Genomic DNA, 27,665 nt, shown 5'->3' with positions numbered 1-27,665 from the left:
GTAAACTGCTTCAAATAAAATGTTGCTTTCAAGCAAAAATAAGTATTTTATTTCTTAAGGCTTCCTTATTTCCATTTACTCATTTGTTGTAATTTTCTATTCAGAAAATCAAAATACACAACAGTTATGGAATTGTTTTAAAACTAATTTTAGTATTAGTTTTGTAATATTAAAGAATATTAAATCAATCCCCATGTTCTTGTGGAAGTGAAGTCAGGAGAAGGGGGGGGGAAGAAGGGAGGGGGGAGGGAGAAGGGGGGGGGAGGGAGAAGGGGGGGGGAGGGAGAAGGGGGAGGGAGAAGGGGGGGAGGGAGAAAGGGGGGGAGGGAGAAGGGGGGGGGGGAGAAGGAGGGGGGGAGTAGGAGGGGGGGGAGAAGGAGGGGGGGAGAAGGAGGGGGGGAGAAGGAGGGGGGGAGAAGGAGGGGGGGAGAAGGAGGGGGGGAGAAGGAGGGGGGGAGAAGGAGGGGGGGAGAAGGAGGGGGGGAGTAGGAGGGGGGGAGAAGGAGGGGGGGAGAAGGAGGGGGGGAGAAGGAGGGGGGGAGAAGGAGGGTGGGGAGAAGGAGGGGGGGGGGGAAGAAAGGAGATGGAGTGGAGACAGTTTTTAAGAAGTTTAATAAAGTTAGCGGGCATTTTACCTTCCGGCGGATCTTCTAGGTCCTGAAAACCAAAGATCCTGAAAACTCCAAAGGGCCAATCAAAATGGCCGGTCAGCGAAGGAGATTGCCTTCGACTGCCTGTAAGCAAATAGCAACCCCACTCCACTGGCTTCGACCAAATGGCAACCTATTTTTAGTCGAGGACGGTTTTGGTTTTGGTTTTGTTGAAATAATCGCAGGAACATAGAAGAAGCCTCAACTAGCGGAAACCACTTTCGATCATTAGGGAGAGTGACCAAAACCTCTGGGAACCTCATGGAAACCTTGGGTGGGGCGCAAGGTTACCAGAGGTTTCCGTTCAGGTTTCCCTAGTGGGACAGGGACATTAGGAAATTGGGATTGGCACGTGATTGAAGTATCCATGAGTAAGCCCTTTGGGACCAGCAACCACAGTTCTATTAGCTTTAAAATAGTTATGGATAAAGATAGGGTGGGACCACGTTAAAATTCTGAATTGAGGCAAGGCCCACTTTGATGATATTCGACTGGAACTTTCTCAAGTTGATTGGAGTAGGTTGTTTGCAAGCAAAGGAATGCCCTGAAAGTGGGATGCTTTTAAAAGTGTGATAAGAAGTGTTAAGGACATGCACTTTCCTGTTGGAGTAAACAGCAACGCAGGTGGGAGTAATGAAGCCTGGAAGATGAGAGAATTTAAGGCTCTGATCAGGAAAAAAAAGTCAGGCAGCATCTTTGGTAAAAGTAATAGGTGACGTTTCACTGAACACCTACGATCAGTCCGCCTTGGCCAACACAATCTCACAGTTGCCAAATATTTCAACTCCCATTCCCATACTGACCTTTCTATCCAGGGCAGAAAAAAATGCTGGAGAAATTCAGCAGGTGAGGCAGCATCTATGGAGCAAAGGAATAGGTGACGTTTCGGGTCGAGACCCTTCTTCAGACTGATGTGGGGGTGGGAAGAAGAGTGGCCTTCAACACTGTCAGAGTGATGCCACACGGAAATAGGAAGAACAGCAGCTCATATTTCATTTGGGCAGCTTGCAACCCAGCAGAACAAATATTGATTTATCTAATTTAAAGTAACCCTTGCATTCCCTCTTTCTCCGTCCCTCCCCCACCCTAGTCATCTTGCTAGTTTCACTTACACAGCTCACAATGGACCATTGTGGGCTCCATCTTTCTTGAGTCATCGGTTCCGGCTCTGATCTATTCTGTACCTTTTCAGACCTCTAGTTTCCCTCTCCCCTCACTCTCAGTCTGAAGTAAGGTCTCAACCCAAAACTCACCTTGTCATTTTCTCCAGAGATGCTGCCTGACCCGCCGAGTTACTCCAGCATTTTGTGTCTATGGACTGGTATTGTGGAGATTGTGGAAAGGGAGGACCAACACCTACCAAAGATTAAATCACTGAGGAAAGTAAACGATTGAAAACTGAGAGGGGTATAGAATGTGTGGTGGAGAAAGAGTACCTGGATTGGAAGAAGATCATCCAAAAGGATCAGGACCAGGAAGATGGTTCTTCAAAGATTATCAGAGTCTAGGATCTAGGACGATATTCAAGTGAATGTCCATGGATGAGTTATAGTTCCAGGCATCTATCTAAGAACTTGAAACATCAGGACAATTTTCACATTGAAGGATTCAGTCTTTGTATTGGATACCGGGACTCGGTTTCACATAGGGGCACCCAGAACACAGAGCCAAATAAGGGAATTATCGCACTTGAATCCAAATGCTATGAACCTTCTGAATTTTGTAGTCGGCAGGGCAGTACTCTGCATATCGCCAACTTGGACAATTTAACATTTTTATCAAGCCAATTAACCTACAAACCTGTACGTCTTTGGAGTGTGGGAGGAAACTGAAGATCTCGGGGAAAACCCACGCAGATCACGGGAAGAACGTACAAACTCCATACAGACAGCACCCGTAGTCGGGATCGAACCCGGGTCTCTGGCGTTGCATTTTGCTGTAAGGCAGCAACTCTACCGCTGTGCCACCGTGACTGCCCTATGTTAAAACTTGACTTTGCTGCAAGCGTCTAATGATGGTCATTTCCCAGAGAATTTGATCTTGTCCTTCCGCATGACAATGCTCTAAAAGTGTTGCATGCAGAATGACATCATCCTGTTTGTGACTGACACAGAATTTGCATCAAGGTCGAAAAAAGTGAATCATTCTAGAAAGTCCTCAGTTAACATTCCTAGGCTCGGTGTAAAGAATTTACTATTACATAATACTGAGTAAAACGCTGCATGATTGAATTTGATTGAATTTCTAGGCCAAGAATTTCCTTTGCCATTCTGTTTAAGGAGGAAATGTGATGCATGCAAAGAGCAAAACGTATTACAGCAGGTTATCCACTATAATAATGTAACACAGCTATTTTTAAATGTTTACCTTGACTGGTTTGCATGCTCATGTTTGTCCGGGATCCATAGTTTGCCAGCGACTGATTCTGACCCTGCATCTGCATCCCTTGTGAAGATGGCACAGAATGACTATAGCCACCTGGTGTTCCATGGTTACTTACAGGCATATTCATTGAAGTACTTGGCATTGTGGCTGGTCCTGACTGTTGAACTGAAACATGAGTAGGACCTGAAAAAAAAAAACACAACCACGCTCAGTCAAAATAATTTGTTTGGATTGCCTCTGAAATAATCCAATTCTGTGGCATACATCTCAGTTAAATTCGAAACCAATAGGAAAGGTCTACCATCTATTCCAGTTGCCATGTGATATCAATAAACAACAAACAGAGCGATATCTTCAGGTTCCAAACGAATACTAATCAATATCAATAAGAGAACGTGTACAGTTGCAACTTGGATCTGGACACAGTCCTCAACCAGTACCCATAAAAAATAAAGAAAAAATGGGAGGGATAGGAGACGAGTAGAAACAGGAGAAAGGAAATGGATGACAGGTGCAGGGGAGAAAGGTGTGCACACAGGATTTATAAATGGGGGGGGGGGGGGGGAGGAAAGAGGAGTTTGATTGTAATTGGAGGCTTCAATGTTTATGCTGTTGGGTTGTAGGCTATCCAAGGAGTACATGAGGTTTCTCCTCCCCCCCCCCCCCCCCCCCCTCATGGATATCAAGACTGTCCAATTGGGATGTTTTTTGTTTTTTTTATTGTTATGTTGGCTGCATTTGAAGTCTTCTGCCCAAATCATGTAGTTGATGAAGGGATGAAAACTGGTAGTAGGAAATGTAACTATGACTAGTATATCACACAATGATAATGGACTGACTACTTCACAGCTCTTTCTGCAGCACGGTCTTATGTAACCAGTATTTCATCAACCTGACCAAATCCCTATCTCCAAAACCTACTCACCGGTTTCAAAAGATTTCTCCTCCAATGACAGCCTATGTTTCCCAGTGATGAGAAAGAGGAAGGGAAAAGGTCATTGATAGATAAGTATAGAGGAGAAAGAGATAATTTCTAACGGGGAGAGAAAAATTAATTGAAAGCAAAATTAATTGTTAAGATAAAAATACAAAATTGATTCACAAAGACAGAGGGGACGTTGGAAGCAGAAGAAAAATGTTACACGTTATCGTCGGCAATACCATGGCAAATCCACATTTGGGGAAAAAAAATCTATACCCTACAATCAACCACTTCTAATTTTCTGTAAGTAATTTTTCTGTCAAATCTCAATACCAGGCCTTAAATAAATCTGAATTCTATCATTTCCAGCCTTTGGTTTAGCAGATCCCGATATCATAGCATTGCAACAAACCGTAAATAAGTAACATTGTTAGAACCTACCATTGCTCATCTGGTTCTGCATTAGTGTGGAAGGAGGAATCCCTCCCCCCATAGTGTCATTAGGAACATTCTGCGAATGCAAAGCTTGATTTGATCCAGGCAGATTCATTCCTCCTGGTCCCATTGACAGGTTTTGGGATGGTGGCTAAGAAAAAGGAAATGGTACGAATGTAAAAAAACACAATTAACAATTGCATTTTAGACTATACTAGACCAAGTGCAGACCCTTTGGGTCTGTTCCCGCAATGTGCGGGTGCAAGAGGAGGGGGCGGCCTGACGTCATTGCGCAATGCCATGCGCTAGGCATACGCCGTCAAGACGCTGCATACGCCCTCAATTCGCCTGTGGGCCGACAGGCCGTTGACGCGCGGGATTTTCGGACATGGCAAGCCAGCGATCTTTGGCTTCGGCCAGCGTGACAGAGCCAGGCCGGAGGGGGAGGGGGGGGAATGGAGGAAGTAAAATCGCTAGCAAAATGGGAAAAATGTCGGTCGCTAGCGAAATTAGAAAAATGTTGGCGTTTTTGGAGGAGAACCGGGTGGCAGCAGCCTTTATGGTCGCTGGCCAGCTGGAGGCGAAAAATGAGTGAGTGGGGAAGGATTTTAATAAAAATGTGTACAGAAAAATGACTAAATTTAATGAGGAGTGGATGAGCGAATGTAAAAGTGAAATGGCTAGCGAAATGGTAAAAATCTCGGCATATTAGCGTCTGGTTTTGGCGGAGTAACGAATCAAAGGCCAAAAAAATGACATACACACACAGTTTTAAAAGTATATAGATTACAATTGGCTAAAGATGCTGGAAATAAATTACATTCATGTAGAGAACAAATAAATTTGCATTTATGTAGCTGCATATCATACTCTCAAGACATTCCAAAACATTCCGTAATGAATGGATTTATTATTTGAAGTTTTGTCATGGTTATATAGGCAAAGTGTTCAGCTAAATTGTGCAGAGCAATGTTTTGCATACAGGAAACAAACGAATGAGTAGATTGTTATTCATGATTCTTCACTAAATGAATACTGTTATTTGGCACAGAGGTTATTTTGTGAATTTGCCACTGGACAGTGACAAAGGTAAGTAGCATTCCCTTCTTTACAGTGCTGAAGTGTGGGTCGCTGGTTTTGGGTTCAACAGCATTTTGGAGGATCAATATTCAGTGTTCCTCCATTAGGAACCAACAGAGCAATTGGTAAATATGCTAGTGTAAAATTCATGTGCAACAGAAACAAGTTTGATAACCCAACCCCCATCTAATCTCAGTTAGGACAATGACAAGTTGGAAACGTTAGTTTAGTCTTTATTATTGTAAGCTGTACCAATGTACAGTGAAATGCTTTTATTTGCATGCTATCCAGTCAAAGAAAAGACTATACATGAATCCAATCATGTCGTCCACAATGTACAGATAAAGGGTTCTAATGTTTAGTGCAGGATGTCCAATAAACTACAATTGAAGATAGTTGAAAGGTCTCCAATGAGGTAGATCGGTGATCAGGACTGCACTCCAGCTGGTCTCAGGGCCACAGTGCGATGTCCAGGGCTCCCTCGATTTTGGCAATTCAACAGTCCTACTGAGATGTACAAGTGTAAATAGGCCAAGTTCTGTGGCAGTACAACAACCATATGTATCTCACCCTATTATCAAACTGCATCTGTGCTGATCATCTAGGGTTTCACAAAAAGACCAAGAACCACTACATTATTAGTTAGCAATTTAACATAAAAAATGAAAACTTGTGATGATGTGGTCGATACTGCCTTAAAGCAGCTCTGATATTGTCTTTGCCCAAGTGTGTATAAGCTCCATTTATCGAGAAGCATGGAGAATGCATTTAATAACAGCAACTATATTTTGAAAGTTTTTCACTGGTTGCCAAACATTAGCACATCATGGTCATAAAATATTCTCTATAAATGCAAGTTCTTTCTTCTGTAAATCATTGCATGATATTTAATATTTAAAAAAAATAATTTGCCTTTGTTTACAGAAAACAATATTATTATTTTTTTATTTGATTATTTTCCTGCAGATTTGAAATCGGGTTTGATGATGTGGCTTTTTTGTTCATTCTGAATCTTTAAATTTAGTCCGACTGATCTTTAAATTCAGTAATTCGAAAATAATTTACCACTTTAACCAGAAGTTTGCTAATTCTGGCTATGAAGGTTGTGAAGAATCTATTCAAACAAATGCAAAGACAAATCATTTTTCCAATCAAAAATAAATGGTAATGGATTCCAACAATGTAGCTAACATATTGGAAACATAAAATGCAAGTTTGATTTATTTAACATATCAAATGCTTAATATAAATGTTGATGCACAATATAAGACCTTCTAAATATGCAGACAAGAGAATTTCAGGGGGGGGGGGGGGAAGAAGGATCAACATAATGACTGCAAAACAATTCTGCCATCTTCCAAGGAACTACGTTAATTTAGTAACATTAAGTTACATATTTAGCAACGGGTTATAAGTGTAATTGCAAATCCACAACTCCATGCCATATGCTATTCAAGAATGGTACATTTTACAACATTATTTTAATTAATATTTACATGCAACCTCTGTAGTAAGTTGAAGGGAAAGGAATTAATCAGCGAAAAAAAAGTTCACTACTGTTTTTATTAGTTTTGCTACAACCCTGGTAGTGGAATCAATGGTGTATTACTTACAGCAGGTAGCAAGGACTGCATGTTTTGATTAGAATCTGCTATAGTTGCCAAGTAAACCAAATTTCTGTGCAGCATCTGTTGATATCTAAAAAAACAGAAAAGAAAAATTAAAAAATCAAGAAGAAATATGTTCAATGCAATCTTTGCAATAAGGGTGAACATTAATGCTAAACTTACGTTGTTACATTACTCAAGTCTGGCCTTGACCTAATATCCAGGATCTATAATAATAAATGAAAATCAAAAAGCTACAAATGCTGCAAATTTGAAATAAAAACAGAAAATGCGGGAAACAGTCAGCAAGTCAGGCAGCATCCATGCAAATAGCAACGGGTAGGTAACATTTCAAATCCAAGACATCATCAGAACTGAATTCAAATTTCAGTCGCAGGGTGCAAAATAAACATGCCTCATTTTCTCATGGCATCAAGTCAAACATGCACAAGGAAACCTCTTCTCGATTACCCCCACCAACAATCCTTTCTCACCTGATGAATCAGTGTTCCTCTACATTAAACACATTTGGAAAAATACCAGAGGTATCTAGGGCATAGAATGTGCTCTATGTGAGGGAGTCAATAACCATCACCAGAAGTGGCGGCGCTGTTAACAGCTGCGGTTTTTACTTTTTTTTGTTGTTTTCTTTGTCCTGTTTTAGTTAATTTTGGTTCATTAGGTTGTGGGGGGGGGACGACATGTTTTCTGTCTCTTCCTTCGGGGGAATGCGACTTTTTTTTGTCGTATCTCCCTTCTCTGCCTCCGTCTGCGCTGAGGCCTAATGGCGGAGCTGGTGGCCTCCAACTGCGACCGACCTCGAGGCTCAGGAGGCAGAGCCGGCTAGGACTAGGCTGGCCGACTTCGGGGCTGAGGCGGCGGCGGCCCAACTCGGAGCTGAGGCTGCGGGACTCGGAGCTGAGGCGGCGGGACTCGGAGCTGAGGCTGCGGGACTTGGAGCTGAGGCTGCGGGACTTGGAGCTGAGGCGGTGGCAGCCCGACTCGCTGATGCGGTGTTCCAGCTTTCGGCAGCGACTTGACTCGGAGCTGAGGCTGCGTTCCGGCTTTCGGCAGCGGCCCGACTCGCTGAGGTGGGGATCCGGCTTTCGGCAGCGGCCCGAATCGGAGCTGCGGCGGCGGCGACATCACTTCGGAGGTTCGGCCGCGGGCCCAGTGGACGACCGGGAGCTCGCAGGTTGGTGACCTGTTTCCGGAGCTCCCGCAACTACAGCTGCGTCCGCTGGACTGGAGGGCAGCATCTTCGGCCCAGATCGCCTCAGCGCACAGGGAGAACAAGGAGGGAAGAGACAGAGACTAAGACTTTTGCCTCCATCACAGTGAGGAGGTGCTTGGTGAACTCACTGTGGTGGATGTTAATTTGTGTTTATTGTATGTTTTGCTATTTATCATTATTGTGTATGACTGCAGGCAACGAAATTTCGTTCAGACCGAAAGGTCTGAATGACAATAAAGGAATCTAATCTAATCTAATCTAATCACCAAGAGTAGCGTGGGAGCACCACTGAGATGGCCGAATTCTGTAGAACATAGCAGCCCAACGTTCTTGGATAACAATCTTCAGGCTTTAGAGATACAGTGCGGAACCAGGCCCTTCGGCCCACCGAGTCCATGCCGACCATCGATCACCTCGTACACTCGCACTATCCTACACACTAGGGACCATTTACAATTTACAGATGCCAATTAACCTACAAACCTGTACGTCTTTGGAGTGTGGGGGGAAACCGAAGCAGCTGGGGAAAACCTGCACGGTCACTGAATCAGTGTTGCTCTATATTAAACAAACTTGGAAAAACGCCAGAGGTATCAAGGGCATAGAATGTGCTCTGAGTGAGGGAGTCAATAACTATCACGCATGGTAACAGGACCACACACAGTGATGGCTGAATTCTGGAGAACATAGTAGCCAAATTGGGTCTCCAGCAGGTACTGGGAGAAGCAACAAAATAGTCTACTTTCTCTGTCCTCCCAACTATCCATCACTGGAACAGTCACAGAAAAGATCTAGCAGCTCAAAATTAGGTACCGATGATGCCCGGTGGGCAAACAACAGCAGCAACACCATCACAATCTGTAACCTCATGGTTTGTCATACTCTTCATTCTGCAATTACAATCAAGCCAAGGGATCAACCCTACCTAAACTAATTGTTTAGAAATGCTTGCTAGCTGGGTGCAACAAATGCAAGTATACTTTAAAATGAGGTGCCAGATTAGTGAGGTGGCAATACAGGACCAGGTTACAGTATTACAAGAATTCTGAACGAATGGATATACTGTAGTCACAAAACTATTTAAATCTAAGGTGCATAGGGACAACTTGGTAAATCTCTGGAATTCTCTACACAGGAAGATTGTGGGGGCTTGATCATTGTGAGTACTTGCAGAGGAAGAGTGTTTTTGTAAGATCAGGGACATAAGTCCCAGGGCAACTGATACAGAAGAGAGGAGGTCGGGGCAGTTCAGTCATCATCACATTGAATGGTGGGGGCAGCTCTTCTTTTCTTCTTATATTCAAATAACCATTTACTTGCTAAACAACAAAAAGGACATGCAAAAGACAGAACTAAACAATCACACAACAAATGAATCAGATTAAAATTCAAACACCCTACCAAATCTAATTGCAAATGGTGATGGCCAATTAAACAGCTAATAGAGGGAGGCAACACCAAGAACATCCTATGGTCAATGGTGGTATGACCCAATAAATGAGTACAAAATAAAATATTCACACAATGTTCAGCAAGAAGTGCCAAACAAATGATCAATCCCACTTCCGAAGATCCCCAACGCCACAGAAGCCATTTTTTCCAGTCAATCTAATTCACTCCAAACGACATTAAGAAATGGTTAAGAACATCTGATACACTAAAAACTAAGCAATCAGAGAACAACCCAGCTGTATTACTAACAAATGTAGACAAAAGTGCTGGAGAAACTCAGCGGGCGCGGCAGCATCTATGGAGTGAAGGAAATAGGCAACGTTTCGGGCCGAACCCATCTTCAGACTGATGTGGGGGGGGGGGGGTCAGGAAGAAGAAAGGAGGAGGAGGGCTGAGGAGGGGAGGAGACAGTGAGGGCTACCTGAAATTGGAGAAGTCAATGTTCATGGCCATCGAACATCGCCGCATCACTGAGGCCCACTCACCTCGCCGCCTCACCGGGCCCGCTGAAACTCGCCGCCGCACTGGGGCCTACTCACCTCGCCACCTCACCGGGCCCGCCGAAAATCACCGCCGTACCGAGCCCATCAAACACCGCCGCCGCACCGGGGCCCACCGAACCTTGCCGCCACACCGGGGCCTATTCACCTCGCCGCCCCACCGACCATCCACCCACTGGGACCTCCCAAGCTTCCCCGCTGACCACGGACCTCCCAAGCTTCTTCACTCCCCACGGATTTCCACCATCGATTCCACCGGCCCTCCAGCAGCCCGCAGCCGTTGCCTTACCTGCAGCCTGGACTCAGCACCAGGCCTGAAGCTTCCATGCTGCAGACTCCCACTCCCCTGGGTTTGACTATCTCCTCACTGTATTACTAACAACTTGCTCCAGAACGAGCTACCCCTATAACCTATTCGTTCCAATACAATTACAACACTGGAATCTGGCAATATGGAAAGTCGCTCAGATATATCTTGTTCAAAAAAGGCAGGACAAATCCAATTTAGCTAATTACCACTCAATTAATTATCAGCAAAGTGCTGGAAACCACTGCAGGGCTCGAAATTAACGGTTGCCCAGGTGCCACTGACCACTCAAAGTGCCACCGGGCAACCTAAACGGCGAGTCATTTTGCCCGGCTTGGCAACTTGGTTTATACCGAAGATAGACACAAAAAACTGGAGTAACTCCGCGGGTCCGGCAGCATCTCTGGAGAAAAGGAACGTGACGTTTTGTGTCGGCGACGGTTGTTGGAAAGATGCTAAGTGTGGCGTGACGGAGGGTCGGAGCGAATGACGGGCTTCGCACAGCAGCAGCGGCAACGGCTCCATCTCCTCCCGCACGGCCTGATAACGGCCGCTGCTGCCACTCCGCCAATGGCGCTTTCAAAACAGACCCTTGGAGGAGGGAGGTGTCGGTAAGTAGAGTGGCGGAAGTAGAGTAGGGGGATAGGGGAGATAGAGCGCGGTGATTGGAGGAGGGAGACGAGCCAAAACCTCGGCAGACCTGCACCGCAGCCAGGATCAATCCCGGTCTCCAGCGCTGCAATCTCTGCCAAACCGCCACTGGACCATCACCTTCCCCACCCGGGAGCCCCCCCCCCCTCCCCTGGGGGTGGCCAGAGACGTCGGACGGGAGCGGTGCCCCACAGCCAGCGCAGAGAAACAGCGCTAAACCTAGCTCACTCTGCCTGTCTGGATTGAGACAGGGCTGCAGGCGAGACCAAAGATTATAGAGGAGCTCCTCTAGTGTCTTTGGGCGAGACAGGCACAGTTGAGCTGCATTTAGCGCTGGATTGAGCCTCCGAAGCCTCGTGAGTGTGTGTGCATGCGCGCAAGATATTCTGTTATCGGTCCCCTCCATATTTTGATTGCGATTTCCGTGCCCGACAGGTGTTGTCCGAGGAGTGCTGGCCTTCCTTCCCACCTCCTCTGCCCCTTCCTCTCTCTCTCGTACGCCCCTTCCACTCCCCTCCTCCCCCCCCCCCCCCCATCTATTCATCCTGCACTGATCTCCCTATCCACCTCGCATTGATTCTCCTGCCACTCCCCTTCAATCCTACACTGGTCCCCCAATTCATCCTGTACTGACCCCCCCCTTCCCATCCATCCTGCACTGCTTCTCCCCTTCATCCTGCACTGCTCCCCCTATCCATCCTTCACAGATCCCCCCATTCAACCCCACTGACATCCCCCGCGCTCTCCCCTCACAATTTTAACTACTCCAACCAACACGCACTAATTCCCCTGCCTCAATCCATCCAATCCGCACCGATCGCCTTCTCAAGCCCCCCCCCCCCCCCCACCATCTATCCATCCTGCATTGATTCAGACCCCCTCCCCCCCATTGTGCTGGAAATGTCTTCAGAGCTAACATTGACTATGTTGGATAACGGAATGCAATCATATATGTTTTAATTCCCAATGTTATTATTTGTTTTAATCCATAAAGATGGATTCATTAAATTGTGAACACGTGAAACATTAAAACCGCAGTGTTCGACTGTCACTGACCCGTTATTACAGAATTCATTTTAATGGCAAATCAATGCTCTATATATGGTGTATCAGTACTGTAGTTATTTAATGAGCAACATTCACAACTATACGTTGGATTTATCCAGGTTTTACTTCTACAATCAGTCGTATACATCACAAATTTGGTCAGGAGATATTTCAGTTGAAATTTTAACTGAAGAGGGAATGATGGAAAAAGCGTTTATCACCAATTAAAAAAAAAAATTTAAAAAAATTGTTGCTTACAAACTGGGTATCTTCATTGCCACATACATCTAATCTGAATGTCCGGTAATGTGGCGTCTTGACACCTTTAAATATATTACCAAAAGAACATTTGCTGCATTTATGTCCTTTAGCCATCTCTTGTCAGTTAGTGTAATGTTTAACCTGTCAGATGGGTATAGTCAGTTTTAACAGCTATTATCATAAAATGCCTTTAGAAAATTCCTTGCAACCTGTATATTTTGTTGTGGATAAATTATGTGGGAAGCGAGAGTGTTTCTGTACCAATAGCAATAACGACCCATGCTATGGCCATGTCATGATAACTTTCGGTCCTTCACAGAAAACATGCTTGCATCAATCTGTAGTATGCATGGTTAAGCATATATGTTATCAAGGTCCAGGACTTATTGACACAGGTTGATCATATGCTGAATAATCCAACTACATTTTTGTTTGGAAGTGGAAAGAAATAATAAAAATTGCATTAATTGCAATGTGTAAAAAGAGTTGATACCGTATTATAATTTTGCTGCATTTCATTGTGGTATATATCATGTCTTGAATGGTGAATATGTTAGTTTGTGACTTTATTTGAAGCAGAAATAATATGTGAATGCTTCATTGAGCATAATTCCGACTGGTAACTACGCACTTCGTCTGAGCACACGTCATGCAAGCCATCTTAAATGACCACCTAAACTGTCATTTGGCAACCTAAAAGGCTGCCAAGGTTGCCCGGCTGGCAACAGGGAAAAAAAGTTAAGCGAGAGCCCTGCACTGTCAGGAGTGCTATCAATTTGCACCTTCTCTCCCATGTCAAGTTTAAATTCTGCAAGAACCGTCTGGTTTCTGACTTCAACACACCCTTGGTCCAAACATGGACCAAAGAGCTGAATTATAGAGTTGAGATTCACAATTTCCTGACATTATTTCAAGACATCAAGCCTCCTAGGTAAAATTGTAAACATTTGGGCAAAAAAGGAAAAATCTCCAGATTCAGATTAGTGCAATGAAATTCCTCATTCACATGAAGCTCAAAAGAGCAATGATAAATACAACTATAAATGCAGTGATGAGTGCTAAGTACACAAAGAATGAGATAACATTTAGAATACACTAGCCCAAGGGGGACCTGTTGGGTCCCGTCCCCTCAACGCGAGGTTGGAGAGGGGGGGAGGGGGAGAGGGGAGGAAGGTGGATGTGGAGGGGGGGGGGGGGAAGTGGGGGATTCCCTAGAGGGAGGGGGGGAGGGCAGAGAGGAGGGGGGGGGCCAGAGAGGAAGGGGGGGGGGGCAGAGAGGAAGGGGGGGCAGAGAGGAAGGGGCGGAGAGGAAGGGGCAGAGAGGAAGGGGGCAGAGAGGGAGGAGGGCAGAGAGGGAGGGGGCAGAGAGGGAGGGGGCAGAGAGGGAAGGCAGAAAGGGGGACAGAGAGGAAGGGGGCAGAGGGGAATGGGGGGGCAGAGGAAGGGGCAGAGAGGAAGGGGCAGAGAGGAAGGGGGCAGAGAGGAAGGGGCAGAGTGGAAGGGGGGGACAGAGAGGAAGGGGGGGCAGAGAGGAAGGGGGGGGCAGAGAGGAAGGGGGGGGGGCAGAGAGGAATCTCCACAATTTGAGATTTGGGAGATTTGGGAGCTAGCCCAAGTGGGAGGAGAGAAGTGAAAACAGTTAAAGTAGAGGCCAAGGACAGGCAGACTTTACTCAGAACTGCTGTAGGCTTGGGAGCAACAGCAGCAGGAGATAAGCAAGAGATACGACTGATTGGCTCTAGCCCAAGTGGGAGGAGAGAAGTGAAAACAGTTAAAGTAGAGGCCAAGGACAGGCAGACTTTACTCAGAACTGCTGTAGGTTTGGGGGGGGGGGGGAGGGGAGCAGCAGCAGCAGCAGCAGCAGCAGCAGCGGCGGCGGCGGCGGCGGCGGCGGCGGCGGCGGCGGCGGGGGGCAGGGGCGGGGGCGGGGGCAGCGGCGGGGGCAGCGCAGCGGCGGGGGCAGCGGGCAGCGGCGGGGGCAGCAGCAGCAGCAGCGGGGGGAGCAGCAGCAGCAGCGGGGGGAGCGGAGCAGCAGCAGCGGGGGGAGCGGAGCAGCAGCAGCGGGGGCAGCAGCAGCAGCAGCAGCGGGGGCAGCGGCGGCAGCGGGGGCAGCGGGGGCAGCGGCGGCAGCGGGGGCAGCGGGGGCAGCGGCGGCAGCGGGGGCAGCGGGGGCAGCGGGGGCAGCGGCGGCAGCAGCGGCAGCAGCAGCAGCAGCAGCAGCAGCAAAGCGATACGACTGATTGGCTCTAGCCCAAGTGGGAGGCGAGAAGTGAGTCAGTGCCGGGAAAACAGTTGAAAACTGAGGAATTTGGTTTGTAAATTGGTAAATCAGGCAATTTATCAGTCAATTTAAGCAAGACGGCTCTTAGCGAGCGGCAGTGAGTGAGCGGCCTTGCGAGGGAAGTGCCCTGTGAGAAAAGTGTGAGTCTTTGACTCGAGAGTCCCTGTGAGAAAAGTGTGAGTCTTTGACTCGAGAGTCCCTGTGAGTAAAGTGTGAGTCTTTGGCTCGAGAGTCTTCGGCGAGGAGGCTGAGGAGAGGAGACCACGCAATACGCTTGAGAGGTAGAGACGAAAGAAGGAGATGTCAGGCAAGCTGATGCAGTGCGATGCTTGCAGTATGTGGGAGGTCAAGGACACCGCTGGTGCCTCTGGCTGCTACAAATGCGAGAAGTGCATCCAGGTAGAGCTCCTGAAGGGCCGTGTTGGGAAACTTGAGAAGCAAGTGGATGACCTCCGGTTCGTCCGAGAAACTGAGTCGTTCCTCGACAAGTCCTACAGTACGATTGTTACACCTAAGGTACTGGAAGAGAGAAGGTGGGAGACAGTGAGAACGGGAGGAAAGCATGGAATGCCAACTTCCCTGGGTGTTGTACCTCTTGTGAACAGGTTCACCCACTTAGAAGCTGTCGGGACAAAAGAGGTGTTTACACTGGGCGGCGGACTGGCTTGTGATGCGAATAGGGCTGTTGAGCCAAAACCAAAAAGGCCTAAGGCAGGCAACGCCATTGTAGTGGGAGACTCCATTGTGAGAGGTACGGACAGGGGTTTCTGCGGCAACAGACGGGATGCGAGGATGGTGTGCTGCCTTCCTGGTGCCAGGATCCAGGATGTCACGGACAGAGTGCAGAAAATCCTCAAGGGCTAAGGTGAACATCCGGAAGTGGTAGTGCATGTCGGCACAAATGATGTCGGAAAGAAGGGTATGAATATTCTGCAGCGTGACTTTAGAGAGCTCGGAAAAATGCTGAAAAGCAGGACCTCCAGGGTTGTTATCTCCGGTTTGCTTCCAGTTCCTCGTGCTGGCGAGAGCAGGAACAGGGAGATACGGGACCTGAACGTGTGGCTGAGGAACTGGTGCACGGGGCAGGGATTTAGATTCTTAGATCACTGGGATCTGTTTTGGGGTAAGGGGGAACTGTACAAAAGGGACGGATTGCATCTTAACAGGTGTGGGACCAGCATTCTGGCAGGCAGGTTTGCCACTGCTACACGGGTGGTTTTAAACTGAATAAGGGGGGTGGGGTGTCGAATGGGATAGTGGAGGATGGAGTTAAAGGGAAAGGGTTTCTTAAATGTGTGAGCGTAGAGACAGAGGGGTGTAAAATGAGGGTAGAAGCAATAGGTAGCAAGGTGAAAAGTAAAAGTGGCAGGCAGACAAAACCAGGGCAAAAATCAAAAAGGGCCACTTTTCAACATAATTGTATAAGGGGTAAGAGTGTTGTAAAAACAAGCCTGAAGGCTTTGTGTCTCAATGCAAGGAGCATTCGTAATAAGGTGGATGAGTTGAATGTGCAGATAGCTATTAATGACTATGATATAGTTGGGATCACGGAGACATGGCTCCAGGGTGACCAAGGCTGGGAGCTGAACATCCAGGGATATTCAATATTCAGGAGGGATAGAGAGAAAGGAAAAGGAGGTGGGGTAGCGTTGCTGATTAGAGAGGAGATTAACGCAATGGAAAGGAAGGACATTTGTTTGGAGGATGTGGAATCGGTATGGGTAGAGCTGCGAAACACTAAGGGGCAGAAAACGCTGGTGGGTGTTGTGTACAGGCCACCTAACAGTAGTAGTGAAGTTGGAGATGGTATCAAACAGGAAATTAGAAATGCGTGCGACAAAGGCAAAACCGTTATAATGGGTGACTTCAATCTACATATAGATTGGGTGAATCAAATTGGCAGGGGTGCTGAGGAAGAGGATTTCTTGGAATGTATGCGGGATAGTTATCTAAATCAACATGTAGAGGCACTAACGAGAGAGCAGGCTATTTTAGACTGGGTATTGAGTAATGAGGAAGGGTTGCCCCCTTGGGCAAGAGTGACCATAATATGGTTGAGTTCTTCATTAGGATGGAGAGTGACATTGTTAATTCAGAAACAATGGTTCTGAACTTAAAGAAAGGTAACTTTGAGGGTATGAGACGTGAATTGGCCAAGATTGACTGGCAATTAATTCTAAAAGGGTTGACGGTGGATATGCAATGGAAGACATTTAAAGACTGCATGGATGAACTACAAAAATTGTTCATCCCAGTTTGGCAAAAGAATAAATCAGGGAAGGTAGTACATCCGTGGATAACAAGGGAAATCAGGGATAGTATCAAAGCGAAGGATGATGCGTACAAATTAACCAGTCATTGAAAGTAGGCATGCAGGTGCAGCAGGCAGTGAAGAAAGCGAATGGTATGTTAGCTTTCATAGCAAAAGGATTTGAGTATAAGAGCAGGGAGGTTCTACTGCAGTTGTACAGGGTCTTGGTGAGACCACACCTGGAGTATTGCGTACAGTTTTGGTCTCCAAATCTGAGGAAGGACATTATTGTCATAGAGGGAGTGCAGAGAAGGTTCACCAGACTGATTCCTGGGATGTCAGGACTGTCTTATGAAGAAAGACTGGATAGACTTGGTTTATACTCTCTAGAATTTAGGAGATTGAGAGGGGATCTTATAGAAACTTACAAAATTCTTAAGGGGTTGGACAGGCTAGATGCAGGAAGATTGCTCCCGATGTTGGGGAAGTCCAGGACAAGGGGTCACAGCTTAAGGATAAGGGGGAAATCCTTTAAAACCGAGATGAGAAGAACTTTTTTCACACAGAGAGTGGTGAATCTCTGGAACTCTCTGCCAGAGGGTAGTCGAGGCCAGTTCATTGGCTATATTTAAGAGGGAGTTAGATGTGGCCCTTGTGGCTAAGGGGATCAGAGGGTATGGAGAGAAGGCAGGTACGGGATACTGAGTTGGATGATCAGTCATGATCATATTGAATGGCGGTGCAGGCTCGAAGGGCCGAATGGCCTACTCCTGCACCTAATTTCTATGTTTCTATGTAATAGAAAAAAAATGTGATTTGATTTGATTTATTGTCATTGTCTTCAATTAAGAGACAACAAAACTCTTTTTCCCTTAGTCATACAAATAATTAAAAAAACCCATAAAAACACAGAACACGGTAGTCCACAATACAAACATCCCCACAGCGGCACCAAAGTTCCCCACTGTGAGGGAAGGAACCAAAGTCCAGTCAACCTCCTCATCGATGTTTCCCAATCTTCACCCGTGGTCACACGTGGTTAAAGTGCACATTGTCAGATTTTAATAAAGGACATTTTTATACATTTTGGTTTCACCGTGTAGAAATTACAGCAGCGTTTATACATAGTCCACCCATTTCAGGGCATCATAATATTTTGTACACAGGAATGTCATGTAAATGAAAGTAGCCATGTTTAGTATTTTGTTGCATATCCTTTGCATGCAATGACTGCTTGAAGTCTGTGATTCATGGACATCACCAGTTGCTGGGAGTCTTCTCTGGTGATGCTCTGCCAGGTCTGTGTTGTAGCCATCTTTAGCTTATAGTTGTTTTAGGCACTAGCCCCCTTCAGTTTTCTCTTCAGCATATAAAAGGCATGCTCAATTGGGTTCAGATCAGGCGATTGACTTGGCAACTCAAGAATTGATCATTTTTTACCTTTGGCAGTATGTTTGGGATCATTGTCTTACTGTAGAATGAACCACCGGCCAATGAGTTTTGAGGCATTTGTTTGAACGAGCAGAAAGGATGTGTCTGTACACTTCAGAATTCATTATGCTACTACCATCAGCAGTTGTATCATCAATGAAGATAAGTGAGCCAGTACCTTCAGCAGCCATACATGCCCAAGCCATAGCACCCCCACCACCATGTTTCACAGGTGAGATTGCATGGTTTGGATCTTTGCCATCACTCTGATATGTTAATCTTTGTCTCATCTGTCCACAAGACCTTTTTCCAGAACTGTGGTTGCTCTTTTAAGTACTTCTTGGCAAACTGTAATCTGGCCATCCTATTTTTGCAACTAACCAGTGGTTTGCATCTTGCAGTGTAGCCTCTTGCAGTGTTCATGAAGCCTTCTGCAGACAGTGGCCATTGACAAATCCACACCTGATTCCTGAAGAGCGTTTCTGATCTGTCGGACAAGTGTTTTGGGATTTTTCTTTACTAAAGAGACTTCTGTCATCAGCTGTGGAGGTCTTCCTTGGCCTGCCAGTTACTTTGCGATTAATAAGCTCACCAGTGCTCTCTTTCTTCTTAATGATGTCCCAAACAGTTGATTTTGGTAAGCCTAAGGTTTGGGCTGATGTCTCCAACAGTTTTTGTCTTGTTTCTCAGTCTCAAAATGGCTTCTTTGACTTTCATTGGCACAACTTTGGTCCTCATGTTGATAAACAGCAATAAAAGTATCCAAATGTGATGGAAAGACTGGAGGAAAGACTACACACTTAGAGCTCTCTTATACCTGCATTAAGGAGGCATTTAAACACACCTGAGCAATTACAAACACCTGTGAAGCCGTGTCCCCTAAACATTATGGTGCCCTGAAATGGGGGGACTATGTATAAACACAGCTGTAATTTCTACGTGGTGAAACCAAAATGTATAAAAATGGCGTTGATTAAAATCTGACAATGTGCACTTTAACCACACATGATTTTTTTCTATTACAAATCTCAAATTGTGGAGTACAGAGGCAAATAAATAAATGATGGGTCTTTGTCCCAAACATTATGGAGGGCACTGTAAGTACTAGATTTCAGCCAACCTTTCAATATACTCATCTCAGAAGTGAGCTATATCTGTGAGAATTTACTAACATTTTGCTTCCAACAACCAACTACACCTTTTCTAGTTAAGTCCAGCCTGAAATAGAGACTAAAGCCTCTGCAAATGCAGAATTCTTTAACAAAGTTACAGAGTTGGTACCAAGTATGCTGCAAGTGCAGACAATGTATACTCCTGACCACAACCTCTAGTATCTTTGCCACAAACTATGGAAAAGTATTGATTAATGCAATGTATAAATGAATGAATATTGTAGCATGACAAAAGTTCCCAAATTACTTATCGTCCTTCTGCCCTCAGTTTGGCCATTCCAGTACACTGTGAATGGACAAAAGCTTAAAAATGACTCCAGATCCATTGTGAAACTGGTTGGCACTAATAATTAGAATTTATTAACCAGGTACAAGTTTCCAAGAACAATTGAACTCAGAACAGCTTTGTTTGCTAACTGCTCCCTTGACAATTTTTGACGATGTTTTTGTAGCAATCAGTGAAATTAAAATTCTACTGAACCTCTTGTAACACTTTAAAAAATAAACTTCAAATAACTATTAATCTATATCGTCCTACTTTATTAAACATTCATGGTCTGGTAGCAGCATCCTAGAGCTTAACTCTCAACGAGTTACCCCATATCTGAAGATTATACTGGTAAATGCTCTCCCAGCTATTATTTCATGAACTCTTGCCTCCAATTTGATATTATGAGCAAGGCAGAAAATTGGCTTATTAAAGTGTCAGAATTACATATAAAATACTGAATTTTGATAATAAACAATAATATTAATAGGTGAAGGGAACAAAATGGAAATGAATGCAGGAGCAAAAAAAAAAGTATATTCAAAGTAAGCAAATAAAAGACATCAAATGTCATTTATTTAAATGGTCAGATTTTCTAAAATAATTGAATAAAGTAGCCAAATAGATTATCTCGTGGAACATCAAGAAATTAGGCATTGCATTAAATATAGAGCCACATCAGTCGTTGATTATGTCAAATGCTATTTCACACAAAAGACTGGATTCTTTCTGCCAAAAACTTGTGAAGTTGGAGGTAAGTTAATTGTTTTAGAGAGAGTTGTGTATTTGGATATTAATAGATATGGAATAAGGTAAGTAAATTAAGATGCAAACCAGCCATAATCTAATTGAATTGTACAACAAGTCTCCAACGGTGGATTATTCTATTGCTATTCTTACTTGCTGTTCAGGCTTTCGTTGGAAATAATAAATGATTATCATATATTGCAAAAATCATAAATTTCCAAATCTGAATCTGACACAAAACGTGGAAGGATAGTGAGATGGATAACAACACTGTGGAGACAGACGGTTGGTGGAAAGGAAGAATACGTGGCAGTTCAAGGGTTTTGCAGAGGGTGTGCAAATTGAAATAGATGATCATTATCCTATTAAACAATGGAACAGATTTGAAGTTCATCAGTCATAGGAGCAGAATTAGGCCAGTCGGCCCATCAAGTCTACTCCGCCATTCAATCATGATTGATCTACCTTTCACCCTCAACCCTAATCTCCTGCCTTCTCCCCTTAACTTTTGACACCTTTAATAATCAAGAACGCATCAATCTCCATATTAAAAATACCTAGTGACTTGGTCTCCACATCCATCTGTGGCAATGAGTTCCGCAGATTTGCCACTCTCTGACTAGACATTCCTCCTCATCTCCTTTCTAAAGGCATGTCCTTTTATTCTGACGGTCAAATGGTCTAAGCTAGCTCCAATTTGCTGCATTTTAATGTATCTGTACAAAGATTAAGCAGATTGAATGGCTACCTTCTGTGCTGTAGTTATTTTATGATTTTAATCCAATATGCAAATAGGGTTCTAGATCATTAAACTGGCAATGACAATCGATAAAACCTCTGAAGCAAAAGAAAGCTCCCACAATAGCAAAGTAAATATTGGTATGAAAATTAATTACAAGATTACATTGAATTACATTAATAAAATGAATGCAAGTTTGGGGCATTTATACTATTACTAAAACTCTCATCTTGACCACTTCCAGTTTGCTATCTTTTTTTAATTTGCGCAAAAACGGTACCGTATATCGCGAGGACCTTTTCACCACCTTACTCACCGTTCTCCTCTGCTCCAAGCGCACCAAGTTTTGTTCCAATCGGTGGAATATTACAAAAGTTATGAAGGTTTAAAATATCGTGAGATCAGCAGATTGGTCTTCTCGCCTGTCAATCACCATGAAGGTAACGTCCCTTCCGGGCAAGGAGAATAAAACCCCGGAGGCGGGGCTGAGTCATCAAGCCGTGTGGAGTCGGGGGAAGCCGTTGCGTGGAGTCGGGGGAAGCCGCTGCGTGGAGTCGGGGGAAGCCGCTGCGTGGAGTCGGGGGAAGCCGCTGTGTGGAGTCGGGGGGAAGCCGCTGTGTGGAGTCAGGGAAGCCAGTGAGTGGAGTCGGGCAGGTGCTGTGTGGTGCCGTGGCTGGTGGCCGCTGGGTGGAGTCCCTCCCCCCCCCACCCTACCCACACACCCCCTCCCCCCCACACACCGCCTTTACCCCTCCCCGTTCCTCCCCCACACCATCCCATCCCCCCACGCCACCCTCTCCCCCCCACCCAAACCCCCCATCCCCCCCACACCTCCCTCCCCCACACCACCCCTCCCCCACACCACCCCCCTCTCCCCCACACCACCCCCTCTCTCACAACATGGTGGAATATTGCATTGGGGAATGGATTGCATTGGAGGACCAGGCCTCCCGTGTGACTGGGACCCAATGGGTCACACTTAGTCTAGTAGAATATAAAAGCATTGGTATTTGGAGTGTTGTGTGCAGTTCCGGCCACCACATTTAGGAAAGATGGAGATTCACCAGGATGAAGCATGAATTGGTGAACTTCAGTTATGGGAAGAGCTTGGATAAACTGGAGCTAAAGACAGGTGGAGATGACCTGACAGAGGTAATTAAGTTATTAGAGGCATAGATAGTCAATATTTTTCCCCATGCTGGGTATATCACAAACTAGAGGGCATAGGTTTAAGGTGAGTGGAAGGAATGGTACAGGGAAATTAGGGAGAATGTTTTTTTTTTAAAACACAGAGTGATTGATATCAGAAGCTTTTCGCCAGAGGTGATGGGGGAGTCAGATACACTCACAATTTTTGCCAGGCGTGTAACCAGGTACTGAAATGGAACAATACAAATGTGGACAAATGGAATTAATATAGTTGGGCAAAAAGAACCGTAAGGATATGGTGGGCAGAAGGACCCCATCTCTGCTGTTCTCTCTGTATGTATATCTCAATACATCATTAGTTCTATGTAGGTCTCAATATATCAGTGCCATTATGCCAAATTAAATACAGTTCAACAATACACTTCAAAAGCAAGCACCCTGTACAAATAATACTAATTTGAAGAAAACCAATTATGTATTAAAGTCACCATCATGCATCAGAACAAATTATCTTTCAAACTGTAAAAGGGTTTTAATGGTTTAAAAAATAATAATGGCACTCTTTTGGATTGTGCTTAGTAGAATATAATGATCACTTGACTGTTTTGGAGACAGGACAAAGTTTCTGCTGCTTCATTTCTGCATTGCAAGCCATAAAGTTGCTCCCCTCTATTGCTGAATTTTATATTTTTCTTTCAAGCCTCAATACACAAAATACAAAAGGTTGACTTTACTTTCCAAAAAAAAAGCTTCATAAAAACAATACATTTCTTATGCAGGTAATCAAATATCTATACTATTGAAAGTTCAGCAAATGATCGCCTATAAAATTCCACCTTCTATTCAATAGCCACAGAAGAACATATACTTGGTTTGGCTGATAGGGGGTGGGGGAAGGTACGATGTTGCAAGTCAATTATGAGATTTAGCAAACCACAAAGCATAGGCGAGTAGTTTATACAATTAGCAAAACCCTCCAAGAATGCATCACAAGCCACTACAGTACATGCAGATTTCTGAAAATGTATAATCTTCTTAAGAGTTTTCTTATTTTAGTGGTAAGCCTTTTGCACCTAATATCCACAACAGCTTTATACCCCTGGAATACAAAAGACTGCAGATGCTGGAATCTCAAGCAAAAAAAATAAAAAAATTGTTGGAGGACCTCAGCAGTTTCACTATCCAAGTTCCTCCAGCAATTCTTTTCCACCTTGGAATCATGTAGCAGGAGAGGGGAATAAAGTAAGAGAATATCTTACATTAAAATATGTTGTTACTTAACAACAATGATACATTTGCTGAGCTCAGTTCTAGAAAAAAATGTCAACCTGCATTTAAAACTCTTAACATTTAAAAACATTAATTCCATATCAAAATGTAAGCACTTAAACCAAGAAAAAACTTGCAGGTCTAATAATAGATCTTCCACTGCTGTTACAATTCTAATCTCATTCATCATACCAAAATTGCTATCAGATATTTGACTGTTTATGTTGGATAAAGCTCTCCACATCAGGGCCATAATAGTTCAGTTATCTTAAAAAGACAATTATATCACTGTGTTAGGTGTGATTTCAACTGGCCCCAACTACTAAATGTCAATTTAAAGAATATGTCCAAAATAAGTTTACTACAATGTGCCAGATAAATTCCTTTGACATCAAATTATTCCCCAAGCAATTTCACTCAAATCCAGCAGAATATTTTCAGGCCTTTTGCATTCACACACATAGTCATACATACTTGTCTTCTGGAAATTAGGACTGAGTCTTTGAAATTTTCACTTAGAACAAAGTTCAAAATGACAACAAGACTTACTGAGAACATTCTGCAGTTTTGCCTTTACTCTGGTAATCCATGATACACTGTATCAAATGATTGTTCTCATCCAACATCTAAAACCAGAAATTATTAGAAAAAAAATAGTTACAATTAGTTACAAACCAAATGTTATAATATGTATCAATTAGTACACCTCACATTAAAATATCTTTAATTGGGTAAAGTTCTGACAGACTATTAACAATACAATACTCTTGATAAACAAAATTGATTATGGACCAGCCTCCAATCATTACAATGCTTGACTTGCTGTTCAATTTTATTGCTACAAATTGTCCACAAAGACCCTGATTTTCAAGTATCTGTCTGCTGCCCAAAAAACAAAGGTAAAAATATGTTTCAACCTTTACACTGATGGAAATGCAGAACTTACAAAATGGAATTCTACTTAGGTGCTTAAAAGCAATTTTTGAACTTCAAACAAAACCTGTTTTCTGTTAGCAGCTGGGGCAACCTTCAGCTTGTCAGTTGAAGGCAACTTGTATATAAGATAATAAATGGTTGTTATGTTCTATATCAAATTTGATAACAATGAAGGGTCAAGACTAATTACAAAAAACACTATTTTATCATCTTGTCCAATTATAAATTTTTCAAACTGGAAGAATGAGATTCTTCTCTTCTGGCATTCTGCAAATTACACACTACAGTGAGCTTTGGCAATAGAATTAGTTGAGAGCAAGCCAATTAGATTTTGTTGGAAGTTGGAACCATTGGGCTGTGAAAGATAGCCAACATCTAGTACAGTATATAAACTCTCAGTGTCAACGTGTATTTTAGTGATAAACAACTATAGGTGATTCTACGAGCCGTCAAAATTTAAAACTGTACATTCTTGCTAATTATTCAATACTTAAGTTTGCAAGCTTTCAACTTACATTAATGCTGGATTTTTAAAATACATTTCTTGGTCCCACCTATTATTATTTTATTTGAATATTAGTTATCCTTCTAATAAATGATTTGGTCCATTGACATAAATATAAAAACAAATTGCTCACAATTATTTGCCCCACCTTCTCAGTGGGCACATTTTTAACATTTTACTCTGGAGAACTGGGCTATTAAGACCTTGCAATAAAATAATTGCTCGTTGAGTGGAGTTAGGAAGAGAGGAAAAATATCAAGCAGTTATGTAAAAGTAAACACTCGTTCTAATTTTATATGCATGTACAAATAAACCATAAAACTTTATTATTTGTTTTGGTATTTAACTTCTAAATTCAAGAGGACGTCTTATCCCACTCTCCTCCACATGGTTGTTCGCAAAGCTAAGTTTTAATGTTAATTTAACATAGAAAATTAAATGGATGCCGAACAGTTTCCCAAATTATATGCGATTAACTTCTTTAAAATTCCCCCTATTCATTTGCCATTTCTCCCAGCAAAAGCAAGATGGCAGAAAGCTACCGAAAGAGGGAGTGAAATCGTGCAAATATTAACACTGGTGGTTACTTGACCAAATCGTGGGTAAGAAAATATTTCCGCACATACAATGTGAAAGGAGATGAGCATCCTTTTTAATTTGCCATTTTATCTCTTTGTGCTCCGATATGCAGAAGGTAACCCCCACCGATCATCGAACATAATTAGTTCAATCCCGTTACAGTTGACATGAAGCAAGATATTGATCTAGTTACACGCATGTAGAGGCCAATCCGTGGCAAATGTTTGCAACGCAGTTAGCATGAGCGAGGCCGTTTCCTCGGCAGTGACAGAGACAGATGCGAAGTGCTGGATGTTTAGCAACAATGCTTCCTGTCCATCGGATGGCAGCACGATGGTTTGCTGAACAGGATGCTGATGAGGTGTTGATTGCTGTTTGCACTGACACCTTTTCTTCTTCGCCATGATTAATCCGCGAACTACCCATCATTTACCACCGTCGCCAATCCTCAAACCTCACCACTCCGTTTACCGGTTCCAGCTTCTCCCCTACCATCAATGTCAGAGAACTCAACGCTAGGCACCATCTGGATAAAGTTTGGCGAATTGCACCGCGATCGGGGGGGGGGCTAGGCGGTGGGGGAGAATGAATCAAAAATCAAATGCTTCGCTGCCCACTACATCGTCACGGGCAGCAAGGGAGTCAAGAACCCGAGGTTGCAAGAAGCTGCCATCAGCACCATGAACACGACTCTGTATTTCTTTAAAAAACACAACTCCATTTGCAAGAATGGTTAAACTATCACAAATTGCAAGTTTTAGTTCATTATTTAGGACTGTCGTTGCGTTCTCCTGACATTTTTATAAAAAACAACAAAAAAGCACGCAACCTCCTTCACCATTTTAACGTTTCCATTCTTCACGAAAGTAGCACTTTTATTAGACAATCACTGATTACATCCTATCCACCCCATTGGCATCCTATCCACCTGATACGTTTAATAAATAAATAAAAATACGTAGGTTTTTTTTTCAGATTTGCATCTGCTTTCGGCAGCAACATAAGTAACTGCACATTTGGCATTATTTTAGACGAACGCGCACCTGTTAGCAATAAGGATGCAATCGTTTGGTTAAGTAGATGTGATCAGTGATTTTAATTTTTTGCAATCACAAAGGATGACAATTCAAATGTATGCATCATAAAATTGAAATTAAGCGATGCACTGGCTCCTTGACCTACGTTGCCCCATGTGTCTGCACTATCACACCTTGCTTTGTTCAGAGCTGCTGCATTCACAATCCTGAGAGTTGAGAGGGGGGGGGGGGGGGAAGGGGGTGGAAATCACTACTGTCCCCAATCAGAATCTGAAAAGATCAAATCCTGCATTTCAAAACTGATGGAAAATAGCACATTTCATCTGCAGAATAAATGACAATTGCTAAATTACATTCAAAACCAGGCATTACATTTTTCAATGAATCATTGTTATTTGCAGGTTTTTCTTTCCGCCAAGAGATAGATAACTGGATGGCATATAAATAATAAGACGTTTACCTTTTGAATGATAGCTTGAGTGACCTCCCCTTTCCCCCGCTGGCGAGCTGATGCAAAGGCCACGGACATGATGTTTGTTTTCCACCAGTTCGCGTTGTATTTTATTTAATTCGATTCCCCGACGACGCTGACACGAAGGGGGAAAGCGGTGCCGGTGATTGCGGATGGCTGCACCGGCAGCGTGCGGATGGGCAGTTGCGGAACAGCGGCTGCGGAGCGGACGGGCGGCTGGAGGCTCCACCTCTCGCTACACCAGCCGCCTCATCCTCCCCTCCCCCGCGCAGCGAGTGGTCGGCGCCGAAGCGGAAGG

At 44.1% G+C, this 27,665-nt stretch overlaps 1 protein-coding gene across 6 annotated transcripts in view; it reads right to left on the bottom strand.

Annotated features, from left to right (window-relative positions):
* Nucleotides 1-27,604, bottom strand: part of ss18l1 (SS18L1 subunit of BAF chromatin remodeling complex) — an 87,361-nt gene extending 59,757 nt beyond the window's left edge. For 2 of the 6 annotated variants that reach the window (XM_033041926.1, XM_033041928.1), the window contains exons 1-5: nt 27,356-27,600; nt 24,388-24,464; nt 7,086-7,170; nt 4,399-4,543; nt 3,018-3,218 (exon numbers count right to left, since the gene is read on the bottom strand). In XM_033041926.1, coding sequence (XP_032897817.1) covers nt 3,018-3,218; nt 4,399-4,543; nt 7,086-7,170; nt 24,388-24,464; nt 27,356-27,424 — 577 coding nt within the window. In that variant the 5' untranslated portion in view covers nt 27,425-27,600. Of the gene's footprint in view, nt 1-3,017; nt 3,219-4,398; nt 4,544-7,085; nt 7,171-24,387; nt 24,465-27,355 lie in introns of all 6 variants that reach the window. The other 4 variants (XM_033041925.1, XM_033041927.1, XM_033041929.1 and 1 more) reach the window with 4 other exon arrangements.
* Between the last annotated feature and the right edge of the window lie 61 nt (nt 27,605-27,665).

Source organism: Amblyraja radiata, chromosome 23, assembly GCF_010909765.2.
Source record: "Amblyraja radiata isolate CabotCenter1 chromosome 23, sAmbRad1.1.pri, whole genome shotgun sequence".
NCBI lineage: Eukaryota > Metazoa > Chordata > Chondrichthyes > Rajiformes > Rajidae > Amblyraja > Amblyraja radiata.
The sequence above is the reverse complement of the archived record's forward strand: the minus strand, read 5'-3'. Positions and strand labels throughout refer to the sequence as shown.